This window comes from Acinonyx jubatus, chromosome X (assembly GCF_027475565.1).
Source record: "Acinonyx jubatus isolate Ajub_Pintada_27869175 chromosome X, VMU_Ajub_asm_v1.0, whole genome shotgun sequence".
In the NCBI taxonomy this organism is placed as follows: domain Eukaryota; kingdom Metazoa; phylum Chordata; class Mammalia; order Carnivora; family Felidae; genus Acinonyx; species Acinonyx jubatus.
This window is the reverse complement of record NC_069389.1, coordinates 41,806,365-41,833,947: the sequence shown is the minus strand read 5'-3', so window position 1 is coordinate 41,833,947 and position 27,583 is coordinate 41,806,365. Positions and strand designations below refer to the sequence as shown.

General features: G+C 48.7%; 1 protein-coding gene across 10 annotated transcripts in view; it reads left to right on the top strand.

Annotated features, from left to right (window-relative positions):
- The window catches only part of OTUD5 (OTU deubiquitinase 5), a 28,003-nt gene extending 3,348 nt beyond the window's left edge, over positions 1–24,655 (top strand). For 2 of the 10 annotated variants that reach the window (XM_027054101.2, XM_053202289.1), the window contains 8 exons: positions 8,701–8,791; positions 16,314–16,378; positions 16,464–16,635; positions 16,719–16,867; positions 21,146–21,349; positions 22,820–23,021; positions 23,111–23,224; positions 23,529–24,655. In XM_027054101.2, the coding sequence (XP_026909902.1) occupies positions 8,701–8,791; positions 16,314–16,378; positions 16,464–16,635; positions 16,719–16,867; positions 21,146–21,349; positions 22,820–23,021; positions 23,111–23,224; positions 23,529–23,653 (1,122 nt within the window). In that variant the 3' untranslated portion in view covers positions 23,654–24,655. Of the gene's footprint in view, positions 1–8,697; positions 8,792–16,313; positions 16,379–16,463; positions 16,636–16,718; positions 16,868–21,145; positions 21,350–22,819; positions 23,022–23,110; positions 23,225–23,528 lie in introns of all 10 variants that reach the window. The other 8 variants (XM_053202287.1, XM_027054099.2, XM_053202288.1 and 5 more) reach the window with 5 other exon arrangements.
- Positions 24,656–27,583: the final 2,928 nt, after the last annotated feature.

Here is a 27,583-nt window from a genome sequence, read left to right as displayed (position 1 = left end):
CCTTTCTTACCAGGGAGAGGGACATGAGGTCCTCTCCAGTGTGGGCTGAGGCCTCTGCCATTGAACAGAAGGACCTGGGTGCTATATAGTCCTAAGAACCCCTTACCTGAACTCTCACAGGCCAAGAAGATCTTCCTACTTTCTATGAGAAGGTTGCCAGGTACTGGGGACTTGGGGCTGAGGCCTCCCCTCAAGAACTAGGAGATAACTCTGAGTCTCTCCCTGACCCAGCTCTGTTTGCTTCTCATTTCCAGGATTGGAAATATCCTGAGCTTTCTGAATTGCTTTCAACAAGCTTTTTTCTTCCTGGAGACATTCCAACTCCAGGGAAATTCTCTACCCATATTCCTATTCCCCTTGATTCAGATAAATCTTTCTGCACTTCACAGGGGCCAGGGCCTTGTCTTGAGCCCCCTGTCCTTGATACCTTTCTACCCTTTACTCCTACAGGTAGAATAAATTGTCTGAGTCTACAGGGTCAGGGCCAGGAATTGTTTCTCTCCCTGATTGTAGTAGGCTGCCTTTCCTCCACAGAACTAGAGAATGCTGCATCCCTGGTCCCAGGGACATAAAGGAAGAAAGTTGCGTGCTGACATGGTGACTAGAAAGACATCTCCTTACACCCCCTTTGCATCTTCTAGGCTGGGAGTCCCTCCCCCATACTTGTTCCCATAAGAATATGTGTGGAAGTAAAACTCTGTGGTTGCATGATGCCTTCCAAATGACAGGGGGAAGGCTTTTCCTGTCTTCACACTTCTTGGGACAAAAGGAGAATAAGATGCTTCTCCCTGCCTCACCTGGTCCAACTTGGGGCTTTCTGGGGATGAGAAGAGTGGAGATTCTTCCTGCGGTTCCAGTCTTTGTCCTGAACTATCACCTGGGGGCATTTATAGCTTTTGAGGCCCATTAGATCCCGTGGAAAAGAGAGAAGATGGCGAGAGGAAACCCAGATGGTGGATCCTTCTTCCGACTACTCAGACTTCCTGTCTGTTTGGATGCTGTGACTACCTCCGCTGATTTTAGGAGCCCTTTTGGCACCCTGGGGTCCTGGTGCTAGGGAGGGGGTGATGTTGGGGGTTTCTTTTCCAGGCATGGCTGCCTTACCGAGTCTACACTGTGAAAAGAGCTTGAGGACCCCTCAGAGCATTTTAAGAATGGGGTGTGCAATGCGGAGGTGGTCAGAGGTACTGGACCTGGCACTGTAGCCAGAGTACCTGGGTTCCTACTCTGACTCTGCTGGAGCTTTGCTGGATGAACCAGAATAGTTAGGTCTGTGTTCTCTGGGTCTCAGTTTCTTCATGGGTCAGGTAAGGAGCTGGTGAAGGGTCGTTTAGCTTTGGGATTTTAGGGAACTCATACCGAAGCCCTCGGGACCTAGAGGTGACAGAGAATGGTGAGTGTCTTTTGAGGAAAAACTGGGTTCCTCTTCCTCTTTCCCTTGCCCAAGCTTGGTGGGCAGGACAAGTGTCTGTTCAGTGTGAGGTTTGGGGTTGGCAGGCAGTGATGTTTTATGTCCAGCTGTGTTATGGTGAATAGGCTTGGGGGTTGCCCGTCAAGGGGCCTATTGGATGGTGTAGAGGTAAGTTTGTGTGTGGAAAAATTGGGGGCTTTGGAGTTGGGCAGGCCTGAGTTCAAACCCTAGGGTCTCCTACTTGGCTGTTTTATGGCTTCAGGCAAACTCTCAGCTTCCTTCCCCCCACCCCCAAGAGTCCACCCATGCCTGGGGTTATTGAGTGTAGGAGTGCCTGTCCACCTCGGAGCTTGGCTGATTTCTTCTCTTGCAGTTTCCCCAGGACAATCTAGGTTCTCCCTGGGAGGCTTTGTTAACAATCGAGCTTTGTTAGCAAAGACCCTTTGGCATCCAGGAACCGGTGGATTCCTTTGGCAGGGAGACAGAATCTTATAGCAGGAAGTGGTCCCTGCCTGGGCTTTCTGGGTTTGAGTTCTGTATCTTCAGGCGGTTCCCTTTTCTGGGCCTCAGTTTCTCCAGCCTTGAAATGGGTAATAATGAGGAGGGAGGTTGGACTCATTTCTGAGAAGCTGGTTGTAATCTCTTAATTCCCTGCTCCCCACTCCCCCTCCCCATTTTGAAAGTTTTGGGTAAGGCCCGTTGGCTTATGGGGGTGTGTTACGAAGTCTCATACAATGTTTGGCTTCCTTCTCCTCTGCCATTGTTGTCAGCCCTTGGGTTTGTTTAATTTTAACGGCTTTATGGAGATAATTCACACAACATAGAATTCACCAATTTAAAGTGTACAATTCAGTAGCTTTTAGTGTATTCAGAGTTGTGCACCCATCACCACGATCGATCAATTTTAGAACATTTTCATCACTTGCAAATGAAACTTTGCACCATCCCCATCTCCCAATCCCCCATCGCCTCCCAGCCCCAGCAACTACTAATCTACTTTTCATTTTGATTGATTCTTCTATTCTGAACAGTTCCTACAAATGGAATCCTACAATGTGAAATTCTTTGTATCTGGGTTTTTTCTCTTAGCATATTCTTTTCAAGGCTCATCCGTGTTGTAGTATGCAGCAATACTTCATTTCTTTTTGTTGAAGAATGATAGAATCTTCATTTTTTTAACCCAGCCCCTCTCCCCTTGCCCCCTCAGTGGCCCAGCAGTAGGTTTGGGGCCTTGCTCCTTTCCCATTCCTTCACCCTGGAGAGCTTGTGTTGCTCCTTAGAGAGCAGTGCGCCTCTGTTTTTCATTGGATGGGTTGCCTGTGTTTTGCCCATGGAGTTGAGCCAGTGTTCCTGGGTGATTTGGGGGGAGAGAAGGGTGGTCTTGGCATCAGACTTGCTGGGACAGAGCTGTGAAGGCCAGAATACTAAACACCTCTTGGCCACGGGCTCTGGGAAGACATCTACTCAAGAGCTGCCACTGCTGCTGCCATCTTCCCCTGCCCCCTCTGTCTTCAGTGGCAGCTCATTCATTGATAGGCAGGGTCAGTAGCTTCCCAGACTGGGAGGGGGAGTTCCAAGCCCCTGCTGCCTTCATTCTAATCCTCTCCCTGGGGGAATGCTAGAGAGGTAGATCCTGCAGGACGGGAACCATGCCATATAGCCTCATGGCTCACACTAGGGAGTGCTACAAATGGGTTGTATTAGTTTCCTGTGGCTGTTGTGACAAATTACCACAAACTGAGTGGTTTAGAACAACAGAAATGTATTCTCTCACAGTTCTGGAAGCCAGAAGTCCAAAACCAGTTTCACTGGGCCAAAATCTAAGTGTTGGCAGGACCACACTTGCTGCAGAGGCTCTAAGGAGAATCCAGTATTCTTCCAGCTTCTGGTGGCTGCCGGTGTTCTTTGGTTTGTGATCACATCACTCCAGCCTCTGCCTGATTTCATACTGTCCTCTCTGTTTATGTGTGGTCTCCTCTTCTGTGTCAGGTCTTTCTCACACTTGTGATTGCATTTAGGTCCTACCTGAATACTCCCAAGGTAATCTCCCCATCTCAAGATCCTTAACTTAATCACACCCCAAAGACCCTTTTTCCTTACAAAGTACCATTTACAGGTTTCAGGTTTAGGGCCTCTGATATCTGTGGGTGGTCATCATTCAGGTTACTATAGGGGTATTCCAGGGGAAGAAGGAAACCCATTAAATGTTATTCTGCTGGGTAAAGTCATGTAATATTGGAGTCTTCCCAGTAACCCTATTATTGGGAAGCTTGTTATCCTATTTCACAGATTGGAATACTGTGGAGTTTTTAGAGTGGTTCATCACATGGCTAGTAATTGGTGGAGCTGGATTGGAACCTAAATTACTTGGGTCCCACAGTCTGCTTCAACTTTTTTTTTTTAATTTTTTTTAATGTTTTTATTTATTTTTGAAGGAGAGAGAGAGCATGAGAGGGGGAGGAGCAGAGAGAGAGGGAGCCATAGAATTTGAAGCAGGCTCCAGGCTCTAAGCTGTCAGCACAGAGCCCGATGTGGGGCTCGAACTCAGAAACTGTGAGATCATGACCTGAGCCTAAGTCGGACGCTTAACTGACTGAGCCAGCCAGGCGCCCCTGCTTTAACTTCTTTTTGGGCCTTTGGACCAGTAGGTTGCAGAGTCTTGCTCCTGGGATCCCCTGATGTCAGAGAACTTTGTCCAGTCCCCTTATGGAGGCTCAGAGATGTGGGAGGGACTCACCGACAGGCTCAGCAGTGGCCTTGTAAGATTCATGGTCTGGACTTGACTTTCTCAGGCTAGAGCATTGTAACTTAAACTTACCAATGGCAGGACTAGCCCCCGCCCCTCTCCCCCACCAGCATTTTTTTTCCTGGGCCACTTTCCTAAACAGTTCCCAAGTTGGCATCTTTCTCAGAGGCTCCTGTCCAGCTGTGGGAAGGAGGAGACTATGCTAGAGGCTCCTGGGACTCTTCATCTCTTTCTGGAGCCCAGGACAATGATGTCCTATTTTCTCTCCCCAAAGGGAAAGGCACGGTTTCAGCCAGAGCCTAAGCCCTTAAGGCTGCTGATGCTAAAGCCAATGGGTAGGTAGTGGTCTGGCCTCCAGATTCAGGCCTCCTTCAATTTTAGGGACAAACCAGGATTTTCCTAGGATAGGCTGCCAGGTATGTCTCTACACTGTGGCTCATGAGGCCTCCCCTGTTACCTCTATACTAGCCTTTGCCGGTGCCCAAACCCCAGCTCTTTTGCCTCTGTCAAATAAGGTTAATGCTCACTGGCAGCTGGACTGTGATAAGAACAATTTAGTGAAGTTAACTTTTGCATCAGGCACCTGGTGAGGGGCAGGCATTTGGCTAATATGAGTTCATCTTTCTTCCTGGCCCTGCTCTGCTTACCTGCATAGTCCTACCCAGGACTTGAGCTGTGCTGGAGTCATTGCTGGGCCTTTGGCATCCCTAGTGTTCTGTGGCAGAAGTGATTTTTTTAAATTAGTTTAAGTAATCTCAACACACAACATATGGGGCTCAGACTCACAATCCCAAGACCCAAGAGTCACATTCTTCTCCAACAGAGCCAGCCAGGTGTCCCCAGAAGTGATTTCTTATCCAGTTAACAAGCATTTCTGGAGGTCTTTATGTTTTGATCCTTTGGTCAGCTGGCACCTTTATTCAAGTGCCAGCCTTAATGACTGGCCAGGTCCCTTCCTCTGTGTTTCATAGCACTGTGTGTTCAATTCTTTCACTGCCCTGCTCACAATGTGTGTGGTCATTCCCTGTTTCCCCACCCCCCTAGCAATTTGTGAATTTATCGAAGGTAGAGACCAAGTCTGATTCATTTCTCTGTCCTCATTGCCAGCCTTAATACAGACAGGGTCTGACTTAGCAGCTGCCTGGTAAACTTTTGTTGGATGAATAAGTAGGGGCCCCTCTTATCCTCTTTGATCACCTTGATCTCATCTCCCCCCACTCCCTCCCCACACACACTTGAGGGCAGGAGGTTGCTGTGTGCCCTTCTTTTTAAGAACTTTTCTTTCTGTCCAGTCTGCACCTTGAGTCATAGTTGTAGCTTCCCTGCTGGTGACCCCTGGCTAGAGCAGGCACCATGGTGTTGGGATATGACTGTCCCTGCAGGACAGGGATGGACTTGGGGGAACTGGCTGGAGTGTACTAGTCCACAGTCTCTTGGTTGTGGACAGGCACCTGGTTGTTGGAGTGTTGTGCTCAAATAAGAGTCTTTGTGCTGTCTATGGGAACCCATTAAGGGCTTCCAGGTACCTTTGTCATCTCTGGAAAGCCGGTAACACCTTCCCGGGGTGTGGGCCCTAATGGTGGGGCTGCTGGGCATTCCTTTGTCACCCCCATCTTCATCCCTTACTGTCCAGCCACTCACCTGGTACTCTCTGAGGGCCTCAGTTGTGCATCGTCTCTGGGCCAGTGTCCACTCTTCTGTGACTGGTGACTTGGGTTATTTACAAAGCCTTTTCAGGTCTTGAAGCTCCTCTGAGCTTCTTGATAGCTCCATCAGGTAGATCACATATCCCCTGTTTGATAGGAAACTGAGGCTTGGTGAGTTCAGGTAGCTTACCTGAAATCATGCAGCGAGTGAGTGGCAGAGCTGGGATTGGAATGCAGAGCTTTTGGCTTCCAGACTTTGTACTTCCTACTCTGCCGGGAATTTTGCTCACTTGAGCTGGGGAAAAGTGTCCTGTAGAGTAGTGATCCCCTCTGTCTAGTGATCATTAGCCATATACTATAAATCCCTGGTCAGGGTGGTGTCCCAAAGGAGCAGGCTTGGTACTTCTGGTCCCTAGCCTGGATGATAGGTAAGGCTGGTTTCTTCTGGTGGCCACCAGAGGGTGTAAGAGGCCTGGGAAAGGTCTGCTGCTTCTAGTTTTGTTTTGAAATGGAAAATATGTTCTAAGTGACCCGTGGACATTATTATTTTTTATTTTTTTTAATGTTTGTTTATTCTTGCAAGAGATACAAAGCATGAGTGGGGGAGGGGCAGAGAGAGAAAGGGAGGCACAGAATTTGAAGCAGGCTCCAGGCTCTGAGCTGTCAGCACAGAGCCTGACGTGGGGCTTGAATTCATGGACTGCGAGATCATGACCTGAGCCAAAGTCGGACGCTTAACCGACTAAGCCACCAGGCCCCCCTATTTTTTTAATAGACTTAATATTTTAGAGCACTTTCAGGTTCACAGAAAAACTGAACAAAAGGGGGTTAAATGTCTAACTTCGGCTCAGGTCATGATCTCACAGTTCGTGAGTTCGAGCCCCGTGTTGGGCTCTGTGCTGACAGCTCAGAGCCTGGAGTCTGCTTCAGATTCTGTGTCTCCCTTTCTGCCTCTCCCCTGCTCATTCTCTGTCTCTCTTTCTGTCTCTCAAAATAAATAAACATTGAAAAAAAAATTAAAACTGAACAAAAGAGTTCTCATATTGAACAGGCAGTTCCCATATATCCCCTGCCCTCACACATGCATAGCCTCCCCCATTATTAACATCCCCCACCAGAGTGGTGCATTTGTTACAATCAGTGTCCATGTAGGACACATCATAAACACCCAAAGTCCACAGTTTACGTTAGGTTTCACCCTTGGTGTACATTCTATGGATTTGGACAAATGAATAATGATACATAACCACTTTTTTTTAAGTTATATTTTATTTGAGAGGGAGAGAAAGCATGAGCCAGGGAGGGGCAGAGAGAGAGGGAGAGAGAAATAATCCCAAGCAGGCTCCACACTGTTGGCATGGAGCCTGTTGCAGGCCTTGAACTCACGAACCATGAGATTATGACCTGGGCCAAAGTCAGATGCTTAACCGACTGAGCCACCCAGGTGCCCTGACACATACCCACTTATAAAGTACCATACAGAGTAGTTTTCACTTCATCTACTTTTTTTTTTAGAGAGGGTGTGCTTAGGTGAGCAAGGGAGAGGGGCAGAAGGAGAGAGAGATTTGTTTTTTAAGTTTATTTTTTTTTAATTTTTATTTAATTTATTTTTTAAATTTACATCTAAGTTAGCATATAGTGCAACAACGATTTCAGGAGTAGATTCCTTAATGCCCCTTACCCATATGAGGACTTTAAGATGCAAAATAGATGAATATAAGGGAAGGGAAGCAAAAATAATATAAAAACAGGGAGAGGGACAAACAGAGGGTTAAGTTTATTTATTTGAGACACAGAGAGTGAACAGGGGAGGGGCAGAGAGAGAGGGAGATAGAATCCCAAGCAGGCTCCATGCTGTAAGCACAGGGCTCGATTCCACAAACTGAGATCATGACCTGAGCCAAAACCAAGAGTCAGATGTTTAACCAACTGAGCCACCCAGGTGCTCATCCATTATTATTTTTTAAGTCTGAAAATACACATTTGTCTAGGCACACTAAACCTGAACCTTTGGGGTCAGATGTGCTTTGGAATTTAGAGAAATTTCAGAATTTAGAAAAATCACCTGATGTATATACTGTGTGTTTGGTAACACCTCTGGTGGAGTCTGTGGCAGTACCTCATGAACACCTGAATGTTTCTGCATGGCAATGTTTGAATATTTACCTCCAAGTGGGGGATAAATACATTCTCGCCAGCTCAGGTCAGGTTATGATGGCAGATGAATTAGAGGAAGACTTCTGGTTTTCAAAGCTTTTTGAGTTTTGGAATTTTGGACAAGGGATCGCATACTTTTCTTGAAGACCGTCATAATCACCTGTAATGCCAACTTTTAGGGGTATTTTGTTGGATGGTCTTCCCAACTTTTACATGTTTGTATACTTATATGTATAGTCACATGTATGTATGTTAAACTTGTTCAATTGTAAGTGAAATCATACCTTGCATGTATTTTGCCTTATACAAAGGCAAAATGGGATCTAGGCTCTTGCCATTTACTCCCTCCTCCATATCATCCCTACCCTAAGTGACTAGAGGATCCCCAGGTGAAACTCCTTGAGGTAAAGCCAGGTTCTCTGCTGCCCCCTACCTCCAGGTACTTGCTGGGTCAGGGCCTCCGGCTGCCTATGGGAAGGCCAAGCATTGGATTCCCAACATGATCTCAGGGGTCCGTCAGAAAGCAGATGAGGCCCTTCTGGGAGCAAGTCTTCTGCTTACACAATGACCAGTTCCCTAAAAGAAAGGGTCTCCTCTTCCTTTGCATGCATAGAGTGTCAAACAGGGCTGGGAGTTTGACCCTGCCATTTAGCTAGGCCCTTCGGGAATTGGAGGGCAGGGCCATGGGGAGGGGGTACAGGTCTTTCCTGTTGCTGACCCCCACCTCTTCCCTCCAGCAGGAGCACTGGTTTGAAAAGGCCCTGAGGGACAAGAAGGGCTTCATCATCAAGCAGATGAAGGAGGACGGCGCCTGTCTCTTCCGGGCTGTAGGTGAGTCTCTGCCTCAGCCTTCAAGGGCCTAGAAATGCCCCTGAGCTACTTCTAATTTTTAGGAGTAATCCCTAAGATAGGGTTGAGGGTAGAGTTTACTGGTCTTTTCAGGACTCCAGGCCCCAGCTTCAAATTAGTATCTGGCCTCTAGCCTTTGGTCATGAGGCAGTGTGGTGGCACGGAAGTAATAACAACAGTAATAGTGATAAAGAAAATAACAATACTTGGTGACAGATTGCACTGTCAGCCACTAAAAGAAACCCTTTTTAATTCTCTCCCAGGCTAGGTAAGTGTAGGGACTGTCGTGGTTTCCATTTGTCAGATGAGAAAAGCAGCTTAGAGCAGGGGAGTGACCTGCCCAGGATCAGGTAGTACATAGTAGAGTCAGGGGTCTCTGGGTCAGGTTAGTCTGAGGCCCATGCTCTTAACCACAGCACACTGCTGTCACCCTGGGACCATGGAATTTTTTTAAACTTACACAGAAGTAGAATAGTGAATTCTCATGTACCCATCATTCATCTTCAAAATAGTCATCAACACATGGCCAGCCTTGTTTTATCACTATCTTGCCCACTTTTTTTTCACTGTCCTGAAGCAAGAGTATTTTTAAATCAAAACCCCAACATTGGATCATTTCATATGTTAAATACTTAAGTATGTTTCTCTGGCAGATAAGGGTTCTTTCTTTCTGTTTTTTCCTAACATAACCAAAGTGTTATTATCCTACCTAACAACATTCATAATTCCTTAATGCCATCAACTGTCCAGTCTGAGCAGTATCTTTGAGCTCCCTCTGGCTCTGAACCTGTGACTCAATAGGCAGTTGTAAGGCCCTGTGCAAGTGTCCGGGGAAATTGGGGAATGTGATCTGACCCTTCCATTGGGGCTCTGATAATCTACCAGGAAGAAGGGCTCTCTGATAGCAGCTTTCAGCTAGAAGTCAGAAGCGCTATCTTCTAGTTCTGGCCCTGATTCAAAAACTTATATTTCCCCATCTGTTAAATGGTACTGATTCTGAAGGACTCCTTGAATCCGTACAAGGTCTGCTATCCTCTCTGTGGCTAGCCCCCATGAGTACTGGTGGGCTGAACTGACTCAGGCTCCACTTTTGGCTGTGCCACTGATTCTTGGTGTGAACTTGGGCAACCAGTTCTTTTTGCTTGAGCCTACTTCCAAGGCTGTAACAGGAGGCTGAGAGACCCAGTGTTACAACGGATAAACGAGATTACTTCAGTAAATCCCTTTAGTGCCTGACAGTAGGCCCTCAGAACAGTAGCATTGGTAAAGCCTGAACGCTGTTTTTGGTGGTGTCTCAGAGCCACAAATGTTTGTTGAATGGGTGGAAGAAGTTTACATGGGGTGAGTGCTTGCCTGCCAGTTCTACCAAGGGGAAGAGGTCCAGGCAGTGGTCTGTGCTGGCCTGGGAAAATCCCAGTCCTCCTCCCCCTGTGGCTCAAGTCTGTGTTCTCCTGGAATGTTTCCTAGAGAAAGTGCTGGGTTTGGGGGCATCTTGGACCAAGGAAGGCAAAGAAAGAATAGGTGGGGGCCTTTTAGGTGCTAGGCCCTGTGCTGAAACCTCAGGCGAGATGTGGGATAAACAGGGCTACTAGTGGAGTGAATGTAAGAGAATGTAGCCGGGTATACTTGGTCTCAGGCAGTCTTTGAGGCAGATCTTGGGGCTAGTAACGACCTGGTTTATGTAGTAACCCATATCAACAGCAACATTTTCACGTATGTCCATCTAGCTGACCTCCCCAGACACCCTCTGACACCACACCACACTCCCCCTGCCCCCACCCCAGGCCTTCCAGTAAAGGGCCTGAGCTTATAGGAAGAGCTGACCGTGGCAGGTTGAAGGCCTTTCCCTATCAGCACTATGGCTACCCATTTCCCCCAACTGAGCTGCCCTTGGCTTTTCTCTGTAAAACCTCAGAAGCCCCATGGCCTCTTCTCTAGAAGTACATGGCCCCTGGGTCTCCAGGCCTCATCTGGAAGTTTCCCTGCAGCAGAGTGCACAGGACATGTGCCCGAGAAAGGGACTTTGTCCTCCAGCTTTCTGCTGCCCCTCTGCTTCCAGCCTGGCTTGTACAGGGACAGGTGGTAGTTGCCCTGAGCTCTGGTGAGAAGGCCTATAGCTTCTGACTTCCTGCTATGCATTGAACAGTGGAAGGAGCACATCACTGAAGGTTGGAGTTGGAGGGGGATTGCACACACAGAGACCACTCTGTTGTTTGTTGACCCTGACTGTTTTGTTCGCTGGCACTCAGCTTGGTGCTTCAGATTCACCTGCAAAATTGGGATCATTATCACATGAGACAGGTGAGAAGGTTGAGGCTCAGGAAAGGGTCATTAGTGGTAGAGCTGGCATGGGGACCCAGAGGTATCCCAAGGACACATTCTTTCTATGACCCTGGGAAAGCCCTGCCTTCTCAGCTTTGCTTCTCTACCCTCTGTTTTACCTCTGCAGTCCAGGTGTCCGTACTGTAAACCAGTATTCACTGCTCTCTCCCACTACCCCCTGTTGGGGACTTGTGAGCATCAGTGAAGGCTTGGGTGGAGTAGAAGTACAAGTCTGAGTTCCTGAGGTGTCTGGTGGCCCACCCTTCCCCTGCTATGTTCAGATAACCTCCTCCTGGAAACATGAGTCTGCCTCTCTCCTTCTTCCCTCTCCCCACATGGCTTTGACTCAGCAAAAACCTCTGGCCCTGGCCTCTGTGGGCAAAGTGGAGGCCACACGTACATCTGTCTGCATGGGCCATGAGGAAACAGCTGGAGTTGTACATGTTGCAATGGTGGGGCCCAGAAACATTAGCCTGGACCATCAGCATTGGAGGGATGTATCTTTGATTAATTTTGACTGTTTTGTTAATGGGAAAACTGAGGCCTTATGAGAAAGCCAGGACGTTATTATCTAGGTCACATAGCCAGTGTCAGAACATGGTGTTTGAGGTTGAACTAGGCCAGAGGAGAAAATTCCCATGGGCCACCATGATACCAGTTTCCACTGGGCTCTTTCTGCCCTGCCTCCTTCAGTTTTCCCATCTTTGCCATGGGAATCCTTAAGTAGAGGAGCAGGCATCTCAGAGACAGGCTGTTAAGAGGACTGAGTTTTCTCTCCCCCTAATTGAGGATGTCTCCCCCACTGAGGGTGTGCCATTTGGGGCCATGGGCCAGGTGCACACAACAGCTGCTTGATAGGCAGGTGAGGCCTTTTTTTCTGGCTCATCTTCTTGGTGGGGCTGGCATTCACAGTGGGCCAGGAGGCAAGTGGGGAACAGATCAGGTTCCTGTCTCCCCCTGCTGCTGTGTGTACACACATTTGTGTGGTTGGTTTTTAGATTCCCTGCAGACACCAAGCTTCCTTTTCTGTCCTCAGCAGAACTTGCTGTGGCTCTTCTAGCAGGCAGGCAGGCAGGCAGGCAGCAGCCTGGTGGGGAGGCAGGTCCCAGGTGCCTCTAAAACAAATGGTAGAGCCCTGTACTTTATTAAACTCCTTTAGATTATCCAGGCTCTCCTGTCTTGCTTCTGCACATAACTCTTTGGCAAATAGTGACTTTATTTTAGGGAGACTAAGGAGGAAGGATTACAGAGGTTTGGGGGACCTTCCCTCAGGCAATAGGGGAAGGAGGTTGAGGCAAGTCTGTTAGAGCTATTGGCTATTCCTCCCTCCCATTAAGCCCCTGGCAAAGGGTAGGAAGGAGGTGGGGGTCCTCAGTTTGTACAGCCTTGCCTCATGTGCAACCTTTAGTCTTTCTTGGTTAGCAGCAAGGGCAACTACTTGTGGAATACAATAGGTCTCTGTAGTTGTCAGGGTGGTATGGGTATTTGGCCTCATGGAATGTCTTTGGCAGGATCTGCTGGCTGTGTGTGTGTGTGCACATGCATTTTTGTGCTGGTGTCTCAGCATGCTCAGAGAAAGGACCGGTGTGGGATACTGACCTCTCTGTAATCTCTTCTCACTCCCAGGCCTTTCCTGGGTTCCAGCTGATTCCTGTTTGTGCTGGTGGAGAAACTGAGGGAGACAGAATCAGGCCTTGCCTAGGCAGTCAGGTGGCTAAGGTGATAGGTGGATTGGGAGTGGTGGTAACATCACCTGGAACATGAGTGTTTGAAGTCACTGGTTATTTCTTGAGGTGAGCTTGGCCTCACCTTCACCCTCCCAGATGTGTGGCCTTGGGCCAGCTGTGCTGTATTTTTGTACCTCAGTATCCCTCCTGTGTGAAGTAGGGCTTTTTTGGGGTGAAGATGGAAGAAGTTGGAATGTGAAAAGACCTTAGTGGAACCAATTGTAGTACTGTCCTGAGGATTTCTGAGCGTTCTTTGGGTTGGGGACAGAGGTGAGGTAGTGGGGACCCCCTTCAGCTGGACTCTGGGAAGGGAGAGCAGGTGCACGTTGCCCACAAGTGCAGCGTCAGCAAGAAGAGGAGTTTCAGTTTCTATCAAAACAAGTTCTCTGAATTCCCCTACCTCTGCAGGTCCATTGGCCCTTTCCCCCACCTTGGCCCCCACAGGGAAATCCAGCCCAGCCTAGCCCCTGGTCCCATATGGCTACCCTCTCGGAGGAGGAGGGCTTTCTGGAGGACAGAGGTGGAGCTAGCAAAGTCAGGCAAGCACCGCCTCAGTGAGGGCTGCCTGTGTTTCTGCCCTGCCCTGGATGCTTTTCCCTGCCTTAGATCACTGTAAAGACCCTTCTCCTCTCCCTCTTTGGGGAGGTATTATTGTTCCGTTTTGCTGGTTCAGATAACATATTTTCTTCCATGTGTATGATTCCCCAAACTGGGGTATATCTTATAATCAGGTAGGTGGGTCGTGCCGTGCCACTACCACCCCTAACAAAAGCTGCGATTTAAATGCATGTGTGGTACCACCTACCAGTGCATCTTAGAATTGAAGAGAGAAGGGGATATTTTACAGGGAGGTAGGTAGGAAGGTAAAGTTATACCTTGCCCACACTTAAGGTCCCTGGTTTGTGAAGCTTGTATTATTGATTTGATGTTAATTTGGTTGCTAAAGATTTGAACTATGGATACAGAAGGTAGACCTGTGGACCTTTGAATTCAGTAAAGGTTGAGACCCAGTCCTGCCTGTGTGAGGAGGGACAGCCTAGACTCCTAAGTTTGGGGCATTCCTCTGGCTGAGGAAGTGACAGAAATGAGGAAGGGCTTAAATAAGTGGTTCCGGTGACATTCTGACTGACTTGTGAGTGGTTGGCCATCTGAAAGAGTCAGCGTCTACTCGTAATAAATGGAACCCCATTTCTTGAACACCTAGTACATCTTAGGTGTTCAGCAAACCCTACCCCTAGTCTTGACAGCTCCCTGTGAAAGGAAGAGGAGTTACTCTCCCCACTTCGGAAGAAGACATTGTGGCCCAGAGAGCTTGATGGTCTTGTCCAGTGCCACACAGCTAGGAGGCAGCAGAGCCTTTCTGCTAAGGCAAAGGAGACAGTGGCAGGGGAATGGAGCAGGGGGACCTTCATGAGGTTCCCTCAGTTCCCTTCCCTGTCCCAGTCTCCCCTTTCCTCCATTTTCTTGCATCTGGCATCTAGCTCAGGTAGATCCATCTCCCAGGCCTGCAAATGCCTGTTGATCCTTCCCTAGGAACATCTCCGCCACCTCCTTGAGCTTCGCAGCCCGGCCCCTATTTAACCCCTTTGCCGCCATCTCAGTTCCTGTTTACTGCAGCTGCTGGCAGCACTGCCTCCTCAGCACCCCAAGCTCATTCTACATAAATAGCTCTCGGCAGCCACAGAGGGCTCTGTGGTCCTGGCTTCTAAGAAAGGCGGCAGCAGGGGGCCCCCAGCCTGTGCGCAGGGCACGTGACTTGCTGGAAGTGCTGCTGGGGGGTGGGGAAGAGTGTGGCCGCAGAACCCACATCCTTGTTTACATCGGTGAAGGGGCTACCCCTTCCCGCCTTCACAGCTCCCCTCAGTCCTCTGCACCTCCGAAGAGGACATGAGACAGGCATTGGCCCCGTTTTCTATCTCAGAAGTAGCATTTTTCTCCTTATCTCACAGAATCCTCCAGGGAGGGAAGGGGGAGGGCGGCAAAGGCGTTCTTCCGGTGATTTTTCCAAGGCAGACTGGCTCTCATGGAAGAACTCTGTGGTGTCCCCTGAGGGACTTGACCCTGCCCCAGTGCCCCGGGTGATCCCATCAGAGCAGTGGTCCTGGTCCTTTGGGGAGACAAAGGGAAATTCCCTCTTTGTCTTAGCCAGTGGACACCAGGTGGGCCTCGTCTTCAAGCCCACTTTAATTTCCCAGGGACAAGATTCCCGGCCTCCCCCCACCCCAGCCTATCCATCCAGTCAGCAAGCTCTTCCCGATTTCCTGTACTGTATTGGCCTCTGAGCTGGGGTGGACTTGGATGTGAACTGCTCTCAGCCCTCAGTGGAAGTCAGAGTGCTCAGGCAGAGGAAGTCTGCATACATCTTTGATAAATCTGGTGATAGAAGTGCTTTGGAGGGTGGGAGAGATGGGGAACTGTATAAAGAACACATGGGTATTTGACAGGTAGGCAGCCGAGGAGAATGGAAAGAATGCCCTGAAAAGAGGAAATGGCATGTGTGAAGATCCTCCGAGTGAGGCAGGAGGAGCCTGGTTCTTATTTTGACCAAAGCCCCATGATGCCTAGACCATTTGGGCCATAGGCTGCCTTTCCTGAATTAAGTTTAAGTTATGTTCATATGTGTCTTATTTCTCTTGCTTAGATTACGTGCTTCTTGCAGGCAGGGGCAGGATTTTACTCACCTCTCTCACCTTCACAGTACCCCACATTCAGGCCCCACTATGGGTAGGGAACTCTTGATTTGCTGAGTGGCTGGTCTGTCCCAAGCCCAGTGCTAGTCACCTTATACCCTTTATCTCATTGATCCCACAAGAGGCCTGCTAGGGAATCATCCTACTTGTTCCTGTTTTGTGTGTGAGGCACATGAGGCTCGGAACACTTGGGTTGCTTTCTTCTAGTCGCTTAGCTCACTAGGACCTGGCAGAACTAGGCTTGGAGCCCAGTTGTTTTTCTTGTCTCTTCTTTTTTCATTTTTTTAACCTACAGAGGCCATGCTGGCTCCCAGGAGTCAGGAAAACTGGATTCTAGAGTTGAATCCGTCAGACTCACTTGCTGTGTGACCTTGATGAAGCCACAAACTCTCCCTGAACCTTGGCTTCCTCGTGTGAAGAGTGAAGGGGGAGTGTGGAATTGCTGGTGCTCAAGACCACTTAGGGGACTTAAAATGTTTATTGACTTGTCTGAGTGGCTTGGCAAGCCCTGGACAAATTCATCTGCCTGAGAGGACTGTGGTTGTGTTCCTCTCGCCTATACTCTTGTTCCTAAAGACTGTCCCTGCCTGCCTCTTTTTCCATGACCCCATTCCAGCCCACAAAGCCTAGCACTCTCCAGGCCTTTAATGTAGGAAAAGGAGTTTTTCTGGCCCCCAGCCCTCCACCGCCAAGGATGTTCCATGACTCCAAACTCTTCTGGTGGCAGCTCTTAACCCCAGCCTCTCCTTTCTCCTCTCCCCACAGCTGACCAGGTATATGGAGACCAGGACATGCATGAGGTTGTACGAAAACATTGCATGGACTACCTGGTGAGACCCTGTGGAGGCCTTGGGGTGGGGGCAGTATGGGTGCATCTCCTCCCCCCTCAGACCTTGACTCCAATCTGTTCTGCAGATGAAGAATGCGGACTACTTCTCCAACTATGTCACAGAGGACTTCACCACCTACATCAACAGGAAGCGGAAAAACAACTGCCATGGCAACCACATTGAGATGCAGGCCATGGCAGAGATGTACAACCGGCCCGTGGAGGTGTACCAGTACAGCACAGGTACTTCTGTGGTGGGTAGGTGAGCGACCGACTGCACCTGGTCCAAGCCTGCCCTGCCTGGCCCATTGTGGATGCTCCTTCCTTCTCTTTCTCTGCAGAACCCATCAACACATTCCATGGGATCCATCAAAATGAGGATGAACCCATCCGCGTCAGCTACCATCGGAATATCCACTACAATTCAGTGGTGAATCCCAACAAGGCCACCATTGGTGTGGGGCTAGGCCTGCCGTCATTCAAACCGGGGGTAAGTGGGTCCCCCTGCTCAGGATGACTGCTAGATACAGAGGCCAAAAACCTCTGTTGGGGTCTCAGTTATGCCCTAGTCCACAAAAATGTCCTGTCCCCTCTGAGTTGCCCATGCGGTCTCACCTTTATAAAAATAGGGAGTTAACTCGAGGGGATCTCAGGGCTCAGTCTGTGGTCTCCATTTGCCTGTCCCAGCTGGCTTACCCATCTTTCATGCCTGTTGATGGTTGACATTTTGTGATATGGAGGCACATCTGAGAACTGTGAACCAAGGCTTGGTATGGGTATCTTGGCACCCACATGGATCCTCTTCTGAAACTCAGCAGTTATAGACAGCTGTGTTCAGAGACTTAAAGTGCGGGCCTGGCTGTACTACTTACTGGCTGTGGGATCTAGGGTAGATTACCCAAGTAATCTGGGCTGGTAGCTCAGCCTATACAGTAAGTGCCTAACACTGAGCCTGGTGCCTAGTAGGTGCTCAGAAGGTGGCAATATGTTTTCCAGCACACGCTGACATTCTCATTCTCTCTCATAAACAGTCATCTTCTGGGGATTTTGCTATCTTCTATTCAGGTTTCACTTCCTATAAGCAGAAAGTGCCCCTGCCTCATTTTAGGAAATGCACACCCTAACACCAACACACCCTCCAATGGAGGGTTTTTTTGTTTTGTTTTTTTAAGTAAACTTTTAATTTTAGAATAGTTTTAGATTGGCAGAATTACTGAAATTAGAGAATTTCCATGTTCCCCACTCTGATTAGCATGTCAGCATAGAACATTTGTCACAATCAAAAGGCAATATTGATAATTAACTAAAGACTGTACTTTATTTAAATGACCTCAGTCTTTCCCTTATGATCTTATCTGGTCCAGGACACCATACTACATTTAGTTGTCTTGGCTCCTCTTGGCTCTGACAGTTTCTCTGAGTTTCCTTGTTTTTGTCTTTGATCTGTTTACAGATCTAGTTTTGCCTTTTCTAGAATGTCATGGAATTGGAATCCTACAGTATTTCAGAGTGGCTTCTCACACATAACACTACGTATTTAAATTTAAGATTCATCCGTGACTTTCTATGGTCTGATCACTCATTTTTCTTTTTCCTTATTTATTATTTTTAAAAAATTACATAAAAATTGTTTTTTAATGTTTATTTACCTTTGAGGGAGAGAGGCAGAGAAAGGGAGACACAGAATCTGAAGCAGGTTCCAGGCCGTCAGCACAGAGCCCGACATGGGGCTTGAACTCACAAACCGTGAGATGATGACCTGAGCCGAAATTGGATGCTTAACTGACTGAGCTACCCAGGTGCCCCTTAAAAATTATTTTTTTAATGTTTATTTATGTTTTGAAAGAGAGAGCACGAGCGTGGGAGGGGCAGAGAGAGAGGGAGACACAGAATTCGAAGCATCCTCCAGTCTCTGAGCTGTGAGCACAGAGCCCAACGTGGGGCTTGAATTCATGAACCTTGAGATCATGACCTGAGCTGCAGACACTCAATTGGGGAGCCACCCAGGAACCCCTCTTTTTCCTTTTTTTAAAAAAATGTGAATGCCTTAAGTTTTTTTTTTTTTATTTGTAGGCTTGGGTTTTTTTTTAATGTTTATTTACTTATTTAGAGAGAGAGCACATATGCATGCATGCCAGAAGGGGAGGGGGCAGTGGGAGGGAGAGAATCCCAAGCAGGCTCTGCACAGAGCCCAAAGCTGGGCTCAATCCCACGAACCAGGAGATCATGACCTGAGCCAAAATCAAGAGTCAGACGCCCAACCAACTGAGGCACCCAGGTGCACCTAGACTTAATGGTTTGGAAGTTTTAGATCTACCAAAAAATTAAGAAGATAGTATAGAGTTCCCATGTATTCTTCTCTCCGCTTCTCCTGCCCAAGCCCAATAGTTTCGCTATCATTAACATTAGATGACTATGATACATTTGTTATAATATTTGAAGCAGTATTGGTACATTATTATTAACTGAAATCATGATGTCTTTTTAGGTTCCCTTATTTGTGACAATTTCTCACATTTTCATGTTTTTGATGACCTTGACAGCTTTGAGGAGTACAGGTCACTTATTGTAGGATGTTTCTCTTTTGGAATTGACATTTGTTATAATATTTGTACTAATACTGATACATTGTTATTAACTAAAATTATGATGTCTCTTTAGGTTCCCTTATTTGTGACAGTTTCTCACGTTTTCATGTTTTTGATGACCTTCACAGTTATGAAGAGTACTGGTCATGTATATCGTAGGATGTTTCTCTTTTGGAATTGGTCTAATGTTTTTCTCATGATTAGACTGGGGCTATGGGTTTTAGGGAGAAAGATCACAGTGGTAAAAGTGCCATTCTCATCACATCATGTCAGTAGTATGTACTGTGAACATGATTTATGACTGTTGATGTTGACCTTGATTGATAGTGGAAGTAGTGTTTGTCAGATTTTCTCCACTGTAAAATTACTCTCTTTCCCCATTCCCTTTTTCATACTGTCCTGTTTGGAAGGAAACCATTATGTACAGCCCACACTTGAGAAGTGGAGGTTATGCTCTATCTTCTTGAGGGCGTAGTATCTATATAAACTGTAGAATTCTGCAAGGGAGATTGGTCTCTTGTCCTCCATTTATTTATATCACTGTGGACTCAAGGGTATTTCTTTTATACTGGATTGTAACCCAGTACTATTTTTATTGATTTTGATGCTCACATTGTTCCAGTTTTGGCTATTAAGAGCTCTCTTAGTTGGTTCCTACATCTCGTTGACATCCCCCTATCATTGTGGTGGTGGGCTGTTTTAAATTTTGGGTTTTGTTTGTTTATTTTGTTTCATTTTGTAGCACTTTCGTAGCTTCTGGCACTCTGAGGTGCTCCAGGTTCATCTTGTGTATTTCTTGCCCCAATTCTAGAACCAGCCATTTCTCCAAAGATCCCTGGTTCCCTTTATTGGAGTGTGTTATTAGAAACCAAGATCCGCAGGTGCCTGGGTAGCTCAGTCGGTTAAGCATCCAACTTCAGCTCAGGTCATGATCTTATGGTTCATGAGTTCAAGCCCCATGACAGGCTCTGTGCTAACAGTTCAGAGCCTGGAGCCTGCTTCAGATTGTGTGACTCCCTCCCTCTCCCCCTCCCTCTTCCCCCTCCCTCCCCCCTCCCCTGCTTGCTCACTCTCTGAAAAATAAACATTAAAAAATTTTTAAAAAGAAAAATCAAAATCTGGATGCTGAGTATGCTCCTTGTTACTGGGGTGTCCTTGCTTCTAGGCTCCTTCAGCTGACAGAGCAAGGAAATATATCTGTGTATACTAACCCATATGTATACACTTACCTAGAAATATTTCTATGTATACTCTTATCTAGAAATATTTTTTTATGTAACCATCTGTATCTATATGAAGCTGCAGTTCTTACTGATACCTCCAACAGATAAGGTACCTCATTGTTTTAATTTGCAATTCCCTGATGACAAATGGTGTTGAGCATCTTTTCATGTGCTTATTTGCCATCTGTATATCTTCTTTGAGGAGGTTGTGTATTTAGACTTTTTTTGCCCACTTTTTAATTGACTTGTTCTAACAATTTTACATACTTTTTGGACTATTACACATGGGTAAAAAACTACGCTTTACATCATAACTTAGTGCACACACACATCGGTGTGTAGTGTGTATATCTGCATTAAAATAATGTTAGAATTTTGTTGAGCAATAATTACACTTAATGCCTGGAATATGCTCTGATATTTTTTTCATTATTTCATATCTCATAGCCTGACGAAAAGCACTTTCCTACGGTGTCCCACAACTCATAATACCCTATACCATGACAGTACTGTCCTCTTGTCCCCTTAAATGTCCAAATACTCCCTTCGCCCTGTGTACACACAGCTAACTTTTCAGGTCAGGTGATCTTTTCTCCTTGTCCCATGTGGGCATAGGTGAGGAAGGCCTCAGCATTATGAAACTGAGTCATCTCTGGGTAAGGCGTCTTTAAATTCCAGTACCTGGCTGCCCCAGACATAGTACTTCAGTCAAAGTGTCTTGGGGTTGGGAGCAGGGCTTCTGAGTGTAGGAGTTTGGAGTGACAAATCCCACTACCCCAGCCTGCCTTCCCCCGATACCTGATGAATAGACAGCCTGCTCAGGGGGGTGCTTAGTAGGAGTACCTGCCTTCCTATCCCCTGTCTTCTGAGCCTACAGACTCATAATCCTGAGCCACTTCTGTCTCTTGGCTGGAGTTCAGAGTGTCACCCTACATCCCTGTCCTCCGTGCCTTGCAGTTTGCAGAGCAGTCCCTGATGAAGAATGCCATAAAAACATCAGAGGAGTCATGGATCGAACAGCAGATGCTGGAAGACAAGAAGCGGGCCACAGACTGGGAGGCCACAAACGAGGCCATTGAGGAGCAGGTGGCTCGGGAATCCTACCTGCAGTGGCTACGGGATCAAGAGAAACAGGCCCGCCAGGTCCGCGGCCCCAGCCAGGTGTGTCCTGGGCTCTGTCACTGGCCTGGCCAAGAACCCCTTACTTCCCATGCTCTGCCCCCATACTGGCAGAAAAAAACTAAGCAGTTTTGACATCTGGGAGAAAAGGAAGCTCCCAGCCCATTCTGTACCTCATCTTGGCCTGAGTCTTGGCATTGTGCCTTAGAACTCTCAACACCTTTGCAGAACAAGCTCTCTAAAAGAGTGAGGGAGGCCAGCCACTAGTGGTGACACGTGGGATTGATGGGTAGTTCCAGAGGGACAGGCTTTTGTTGAAGGTCCTTGTGCATCAGGCTCTGTGCTGAGGATGTAAAATCAGGTCTGGCCTGCTCCACTCTCAGAGATCCCCTGTCTACTGAGGGAGACATACATCAGTGAAGCCCTTGACCCTGTCTAGGAGACCAGTAGTTGTGGGGGCTCTGATCAGTCTTCACACAGGAAGGTTGAATGTTTAGGGCAGAGAGGAGGCAGAGCAGGCAGGCATTTGAGGAATCACAAGGAGTTTAGAGTGACTGTAGATGCTGGAAAGAGTTGAGTCATTTACTTAACAAATATTGATCGCAGGTCTGTGCCAGGCATTGTTCTCAGTGTACGGGGGTACATTGGTGAGCCAGGCAGGCCCAGATCCCTGTGCTTGTGATGCTTACATTTTTGCAGAGTGGAACAAAATAAACAGTAAACATAATGAGTACACTAGTTGAGAGGTGGGACAGATGAAACATGTAGAGCAGGGTAAAGGGAATGAGTAGGGCTAAGGGCACTGAGAGGTCACAGTATTAAATAACGTGGTCAGGGTAGGCCTGAGAGCAGGTGAGATGTGAGCAAAAGCTTGCAGAAGGTGAAGCAGTTAGCTAAGTGCATGTGCCAGGCAAGGCAGAAGGCCAGCAAAGGCCCTGAGGTAGGGCACACCTGGTGTGATTTGGGTGTGGTCAGGAGGCCAGTGTGGCTGAGCAGAATGTAGTAGTAAATGAAGTCAGGGGTGGTGGGGCCAGATTGAGAAGGGGCTTGTGGGCTGTGGTGAGGACTTTGGCTTTTACTGTGAGTGAGGCAGAAGCCATTTGGAGGGTTGTGAGCAGAGGAGGGACAGGATCCCCCTGATTGCTGAGTGCAACATGGAATCTAGGGGGCAGGGGTAGAAGCAGGGGCCTGTGAGGCAGAGGCTACTAGAATAGTCCCAGTGGTAACTGATGGCGGAGCTGGCTAGGAAGGAAGGAGAAAAGGGGATGGAGTCTGAATGGATTTTGAAGGTGGAAGTATAGGTTCCATGTCAAATTGGCTGTAAGGGTGTGAGGGAGGATTAAGGAGCTTACCTTTGTCCTGTGGTCTGCTGTGTGCCCAGGAATGATGGTGGCCTATGTAGAAACTGTATCATAGCCAGGATTCCGGGAGGGAGCCAGCCCTTAGGGATGGGGCATAGGAGGGTCATGACTGCCGTTGGTCCTTCCCTCCTCCTCCTCCTTCCCACTGCAGCCCCGGAAAGCCAGCGCCACATGCAGTTCTGCCACAGCAGCAGCCTCCAGTGGCCTAGAGGAGTGGACCAATAGGTCCCCGCGGCAGCGGAGTTCAGCCTCTTCACCCGAGCACCCTGAGCTGCACACCGAGTTGGGCATCAAGCCCCCTTCCCCAGGCACTGTCTTAGCTCTTGCCAAACCTCCTTCACCCTGTGCACCAGGTCAGTGAGTTGGTGACAGGGAAGCATGCCGGGGTTAGGAGGTGCTGCCTAGGTCCTGGGCCCTGCCTCTGACTATCCCTCTGCCCCAGGTACAAGCAGCCAGTTCTCGGCAGGGGCTGACCGGGCTACTCCCCCCCTCGTGTCCCTCTACCCTGCTCTGGAGTGCCGGGCCCTCATTCAGCAGATGTCCCCCTCTGCGTTTGGTAAGCCTCCTCTGTCTAGGGGCCCAGAGGCTAGCTGGGAATTGGGGAGAGAGAAGAACCAACAGACCCCATGAGGGGGGCCTTCCAGACCTCTGGCCATCTACCCAAGAAAAGGGAATTTTTCAAACCCAAGGGATGTGTCCAGGGGGGATCTGAATGGGATTCCATAGGCCCGGAGGAGCCTTCTCCATAGAAATGTAGAGGGGCCTGGATAGGATCTCTCTAGAGCCAGGGATCAGCAAAGGGTGAAGAGAAGGAGGGCTGGAAGTATTCCATCATCCTTTTCCCCTTCCTCTTGGCCCAGCAGGTCTGAATGACTGGGATGATGATGAGATCCTAGCATCGGTGCTGGCAGTGTCCCAACAGGAATACCTAGACAGTATGAAGAAAAACAAAGTGCACAGAGATCCACCCCCAGACAAGAGTTGATGGAGACCCAGAGACTGGAGACCATCTCCCAACCCCCACCACTCCTGCCCTCCGGTGCCGACCCACCTTCTTTGGCTTTCTTCCCTTTTGCCTTCTTCCCTCTCTCCTTTCGTTTCCCTCTTCCCCACTTCCCTCTGGCTGACCCACCACTGCACCCCCTTTCATCGCTGCCACCACCACCATCACCCGTCTCTTCGCCAGCTGACGTGCCCTGTTGCCCCCTGCACAGCACCATCCCTGCACTCCACAGGGGACTTGGGCAAGGGTGCCGAACATAGGCGAGAGGCACACAGAGACAAACCAACTGGCAGCCAGGCAGTCCCCGAGGAGAAACATTCAGACAGAGGAAAGTCTCCCTGCCCCCCTCACTCCCTGCCCTGTTTCTTCCAACTTCAGAAAAACTTGTTACCCCCACCTCCACAATGATGCTGGGAAGGTGCGAGGAAGAAGTGGGAATTCCCCTTCCCAGTACCCCAAGAATGTCTGAGCCTTCAATGTTGAATTTTTTCTTTATTAAAATGTACTTTTATCTTATAAAATCAATCAATCCAAAATGATGTAGACAACAGCATTGGCTCTGTGAAGGCGGCATCTCTGGTTTGGGAGCAGGCAGGCCATGGGCCACAGAGGGAGCACAAAGATGTGGTTGCTGTCTCTAGCCTCCAGCTCTGTGGAGGTGGGCAGTGTCTAGAGTGCAAGCCGGAGCAGGGTGGGGGGCAAGGGGGCAGGTGTCATATGGGCTTTGGACACTGAGACTCTGACCTTGCTGCATTCCTATTGCTTCCACACCACCACCACCACTACCACCACCACCACTGGTCTCTTTGGAATCTTGGGGTGGGAGGCACCTTTGAGGATCATGGCAGCCACTGCCTGCCCAGGATTTGAGTGGGGAGTGGGAGCAGCCTCAACAGATGAGGCACCTGTGCCCTGCAGGTGTTGACAAGATCCACCATCTGTAATGTCCTTGGCACAATAAAACCAAATGTCAGTTTCCCCTGAGCGCTTCTGTTCTGTGTGGGGCATGGGATGGGTGGGGCTTTGGGCAGAGGCAGTGATGGCATAGACCTTGGCTTGACCTCTGAGGGCTGCATGCTCTCCAGTACGGTATTTCCCCCGGGCCCTGGGTTTGCTCATATTTGATTCACTGCTCACTAAACCAACTTCTGGACCTGTTCCTAACAAGAAAGTTCCATCTTTGCCTGCTGCCCCTGCCTCAATACTGGCACGTGTAGCCTGCCCACCTTGTGTCCTGGGGTATGATGGGAGCAGAGGACTATGAACTTGAGGGCTGGTACTGAACTTCCAATTTCTCTGCCTGCCTCCTTGCCTGCATACATTTGCTCTTTCCTTGTGATCTTTGATGAGGAATGCTTTGGAAAGGCACAACAGAGGCCTCATATCAACGTAAGTTTAGTGGAATTGACTGGTGGGCCTCCTGGGTTTAAGGAATGGTTAAGTCCTTTCTTATTGATGTCCCCAGTCTTCGAACACCCCTGTCTGCCTTTCCTTGGGGTAAAGTCAAGGCAGAGAAGGATGGCTGGTCCCCATGTTTTGTCAAGAATGGGGTTTGTTTGTTTGCTGTGCCTCACTAATGGGGCCCATGTGGAAGGGTGCATGTCCAGGTCTGCCGGTGAGGGCATGGCTGGCCAGGTGGCCACCTGTGGGGTGTCTGTGGAATTCACTGGTCATGCATGCAGATGTTGGAGAGTTGGTTTGAAACCTACCTGGCTTTTTCTAGATGTGTGGCCTTGGTCAAATCACAGGCTCTGTGAGTTTCAAGGGTCCTACCACGTGTCCAACAGGAGTGATTAATGTCTACTACCTCACACTCTCTGGTTGTGAGCACAGAGAGAGAATGCATGTGATCAATATAATGTATGATAGCATGGTGCCTGGCACATTCTGAGAGCTCAGATGTTAGCAGATAGTATTTATTATCCTAATACTGAAGTTTCTGCACCATTTGGCCCCTGCCTACCTCTTGCTGCTCTGTCCAGTTTCATTGGCCTCTGCCTGGAATTTGCCCTTCCCCTGTCCTGAGCCCCCAATCTTGTCCTTCAAGATGGGTAGAAGGTCACCTTCTGAGAAGCCCTGTGTGACTCCACATTCTCACTTCTATCCACAAATGTGTCTTTACTCCTTCCCCAATAACTGTGCAAGGGCTGTGATGCCTGACTTAATCTGTGTATCTCTTAATATCTGCACCCCTGCCAGGGCCTGGCAGGCTTACGGTAGACCCCTAATAAATACTGGATGAATAAGGGAGAGTACATGTGTGTATTTGCTTTTTGAGTGTTGTCTGTGTGTGACTTTGGTGAGCCCAAGTCTTCACATGCCTCTCACAGTGTCTCCAGTGTGTGTGACAAGGGCTTGTTTCCAGGTGTGTCAGATGGTGACTGAGTGTGGGACTCTGTCTCTGACAGTTTATGCCTGTTTCTGAGACAAGTGCATGTCTGCGTGGGTCTGTCTGTGACAGTGCATCTGTGGTTTCATTCTGATGTGGTGGATGTCCGTTTGTATTCCTTTGACAGATTCTAGGTAGCTATTTCTGGACAATTTCAGTGACAACGCTGCATGTTTGCTGGTTGTGTGTCTGACTGGGTCTCTCCACATCTGTTTTTGTGACACTGCCTATCCATGTGGCTCTGTTGCATAAGTATTTATGTCTGCCTTTGGAGCAGTACTTGTGTGTCTCTGGAGCATCTGTGTGTCTTCCTGTGACAGCCACGAGGTCTCTCATTTCTGGGGCAGTATACAAGTCTTCCTGTGATAGTGTGTGTCTGATGGTGCCAGTATCATGACAAGTTCTGGTGGTGGTGAGTCTGACATTTTTGTGTCATTGTCACATGGCAACGTAGGTCCATGTGAGTCTCTCTGGAGTGCCTGTCTTTCTGTAACAGTGTTTCTCTGGGTGTCATTCTGGGACATAACTGGCAGCATGCCTGCCTGACAGTGGATGTCCGTCTCTGTGACAGTACGTGTCTGCATCTGTGTCATGTAAGTTTACATGAATGTGTCTGACAGTATGGGTTTTGTGTATATCATATGGTACTTTTGTGAGTGCCCTGAGTGCATATCTTCTTGTGGCATGACACTGTACTTATTTTTCACAAATTTGTGACTGAGGATATTTTGCCACCTGTCTGAGTTCTCCCCGTCTGTCTCTGCCATTTGGAAGCATACCCCCACGCCACCATCACTCTGGCTTGCTCCTCACCCCTGCCCAAGATCCACTTCCCCCTGCCATTCCAGATTCTAGACGTGCTGACTGGGCTCGTGGCCAAACCTAGCCAGGTCTGGCCAGGTTAAGGGCTCTAAAAACACACCATAGGCCTCCGCCTCAGGGCTTGGGAACGTTGTCTTTGACCAGCGCGTCCCCCGCGGTGGTGGTCAGGAGGGCTACCCCTCCCTGGAAGCTGGGCGGATTCTTCCAGGATCCCCGGCTTCAGTTTGGGGGGAGAAGCCGCCGGTCGCCTTGAGGGCTCTGGTCCTGGGTGTTGAGCACTCTTCGGAGACCGGGTCCAGGGTAGCCACAGGCTCGCATTCTTAGAAGCCGGGCCTGGCATTATCTCCGCGCTAATCTCGAAGCAGCGGCCGCAAACCAACTTCCTAGGAAAGGAGGCGGTGCAGTTATTTTTTTAAGTTTATATCTATACACATACACATACGCATATATATAAAAACAACCCCGCGCAACAACCAAAACAAATGCGGACGCTGCAAAGGGATTCCCAGAACCGGTTTCCTCTTCGCGCGCGCCCCCCCACATTTGCATGCGGGCCCGGCCCCCGCGGAAGATCCGGGCATGTATTTGCATAAGGGGGTACTTGAAACGTTGAGGGTGGTATGCAAATAAGGACTGGCTCCGATTGGCTGGGGTACAGCAGGTGCCGCGTTCGGATTGATCAAAGCCAAGTGGGCGGGGCT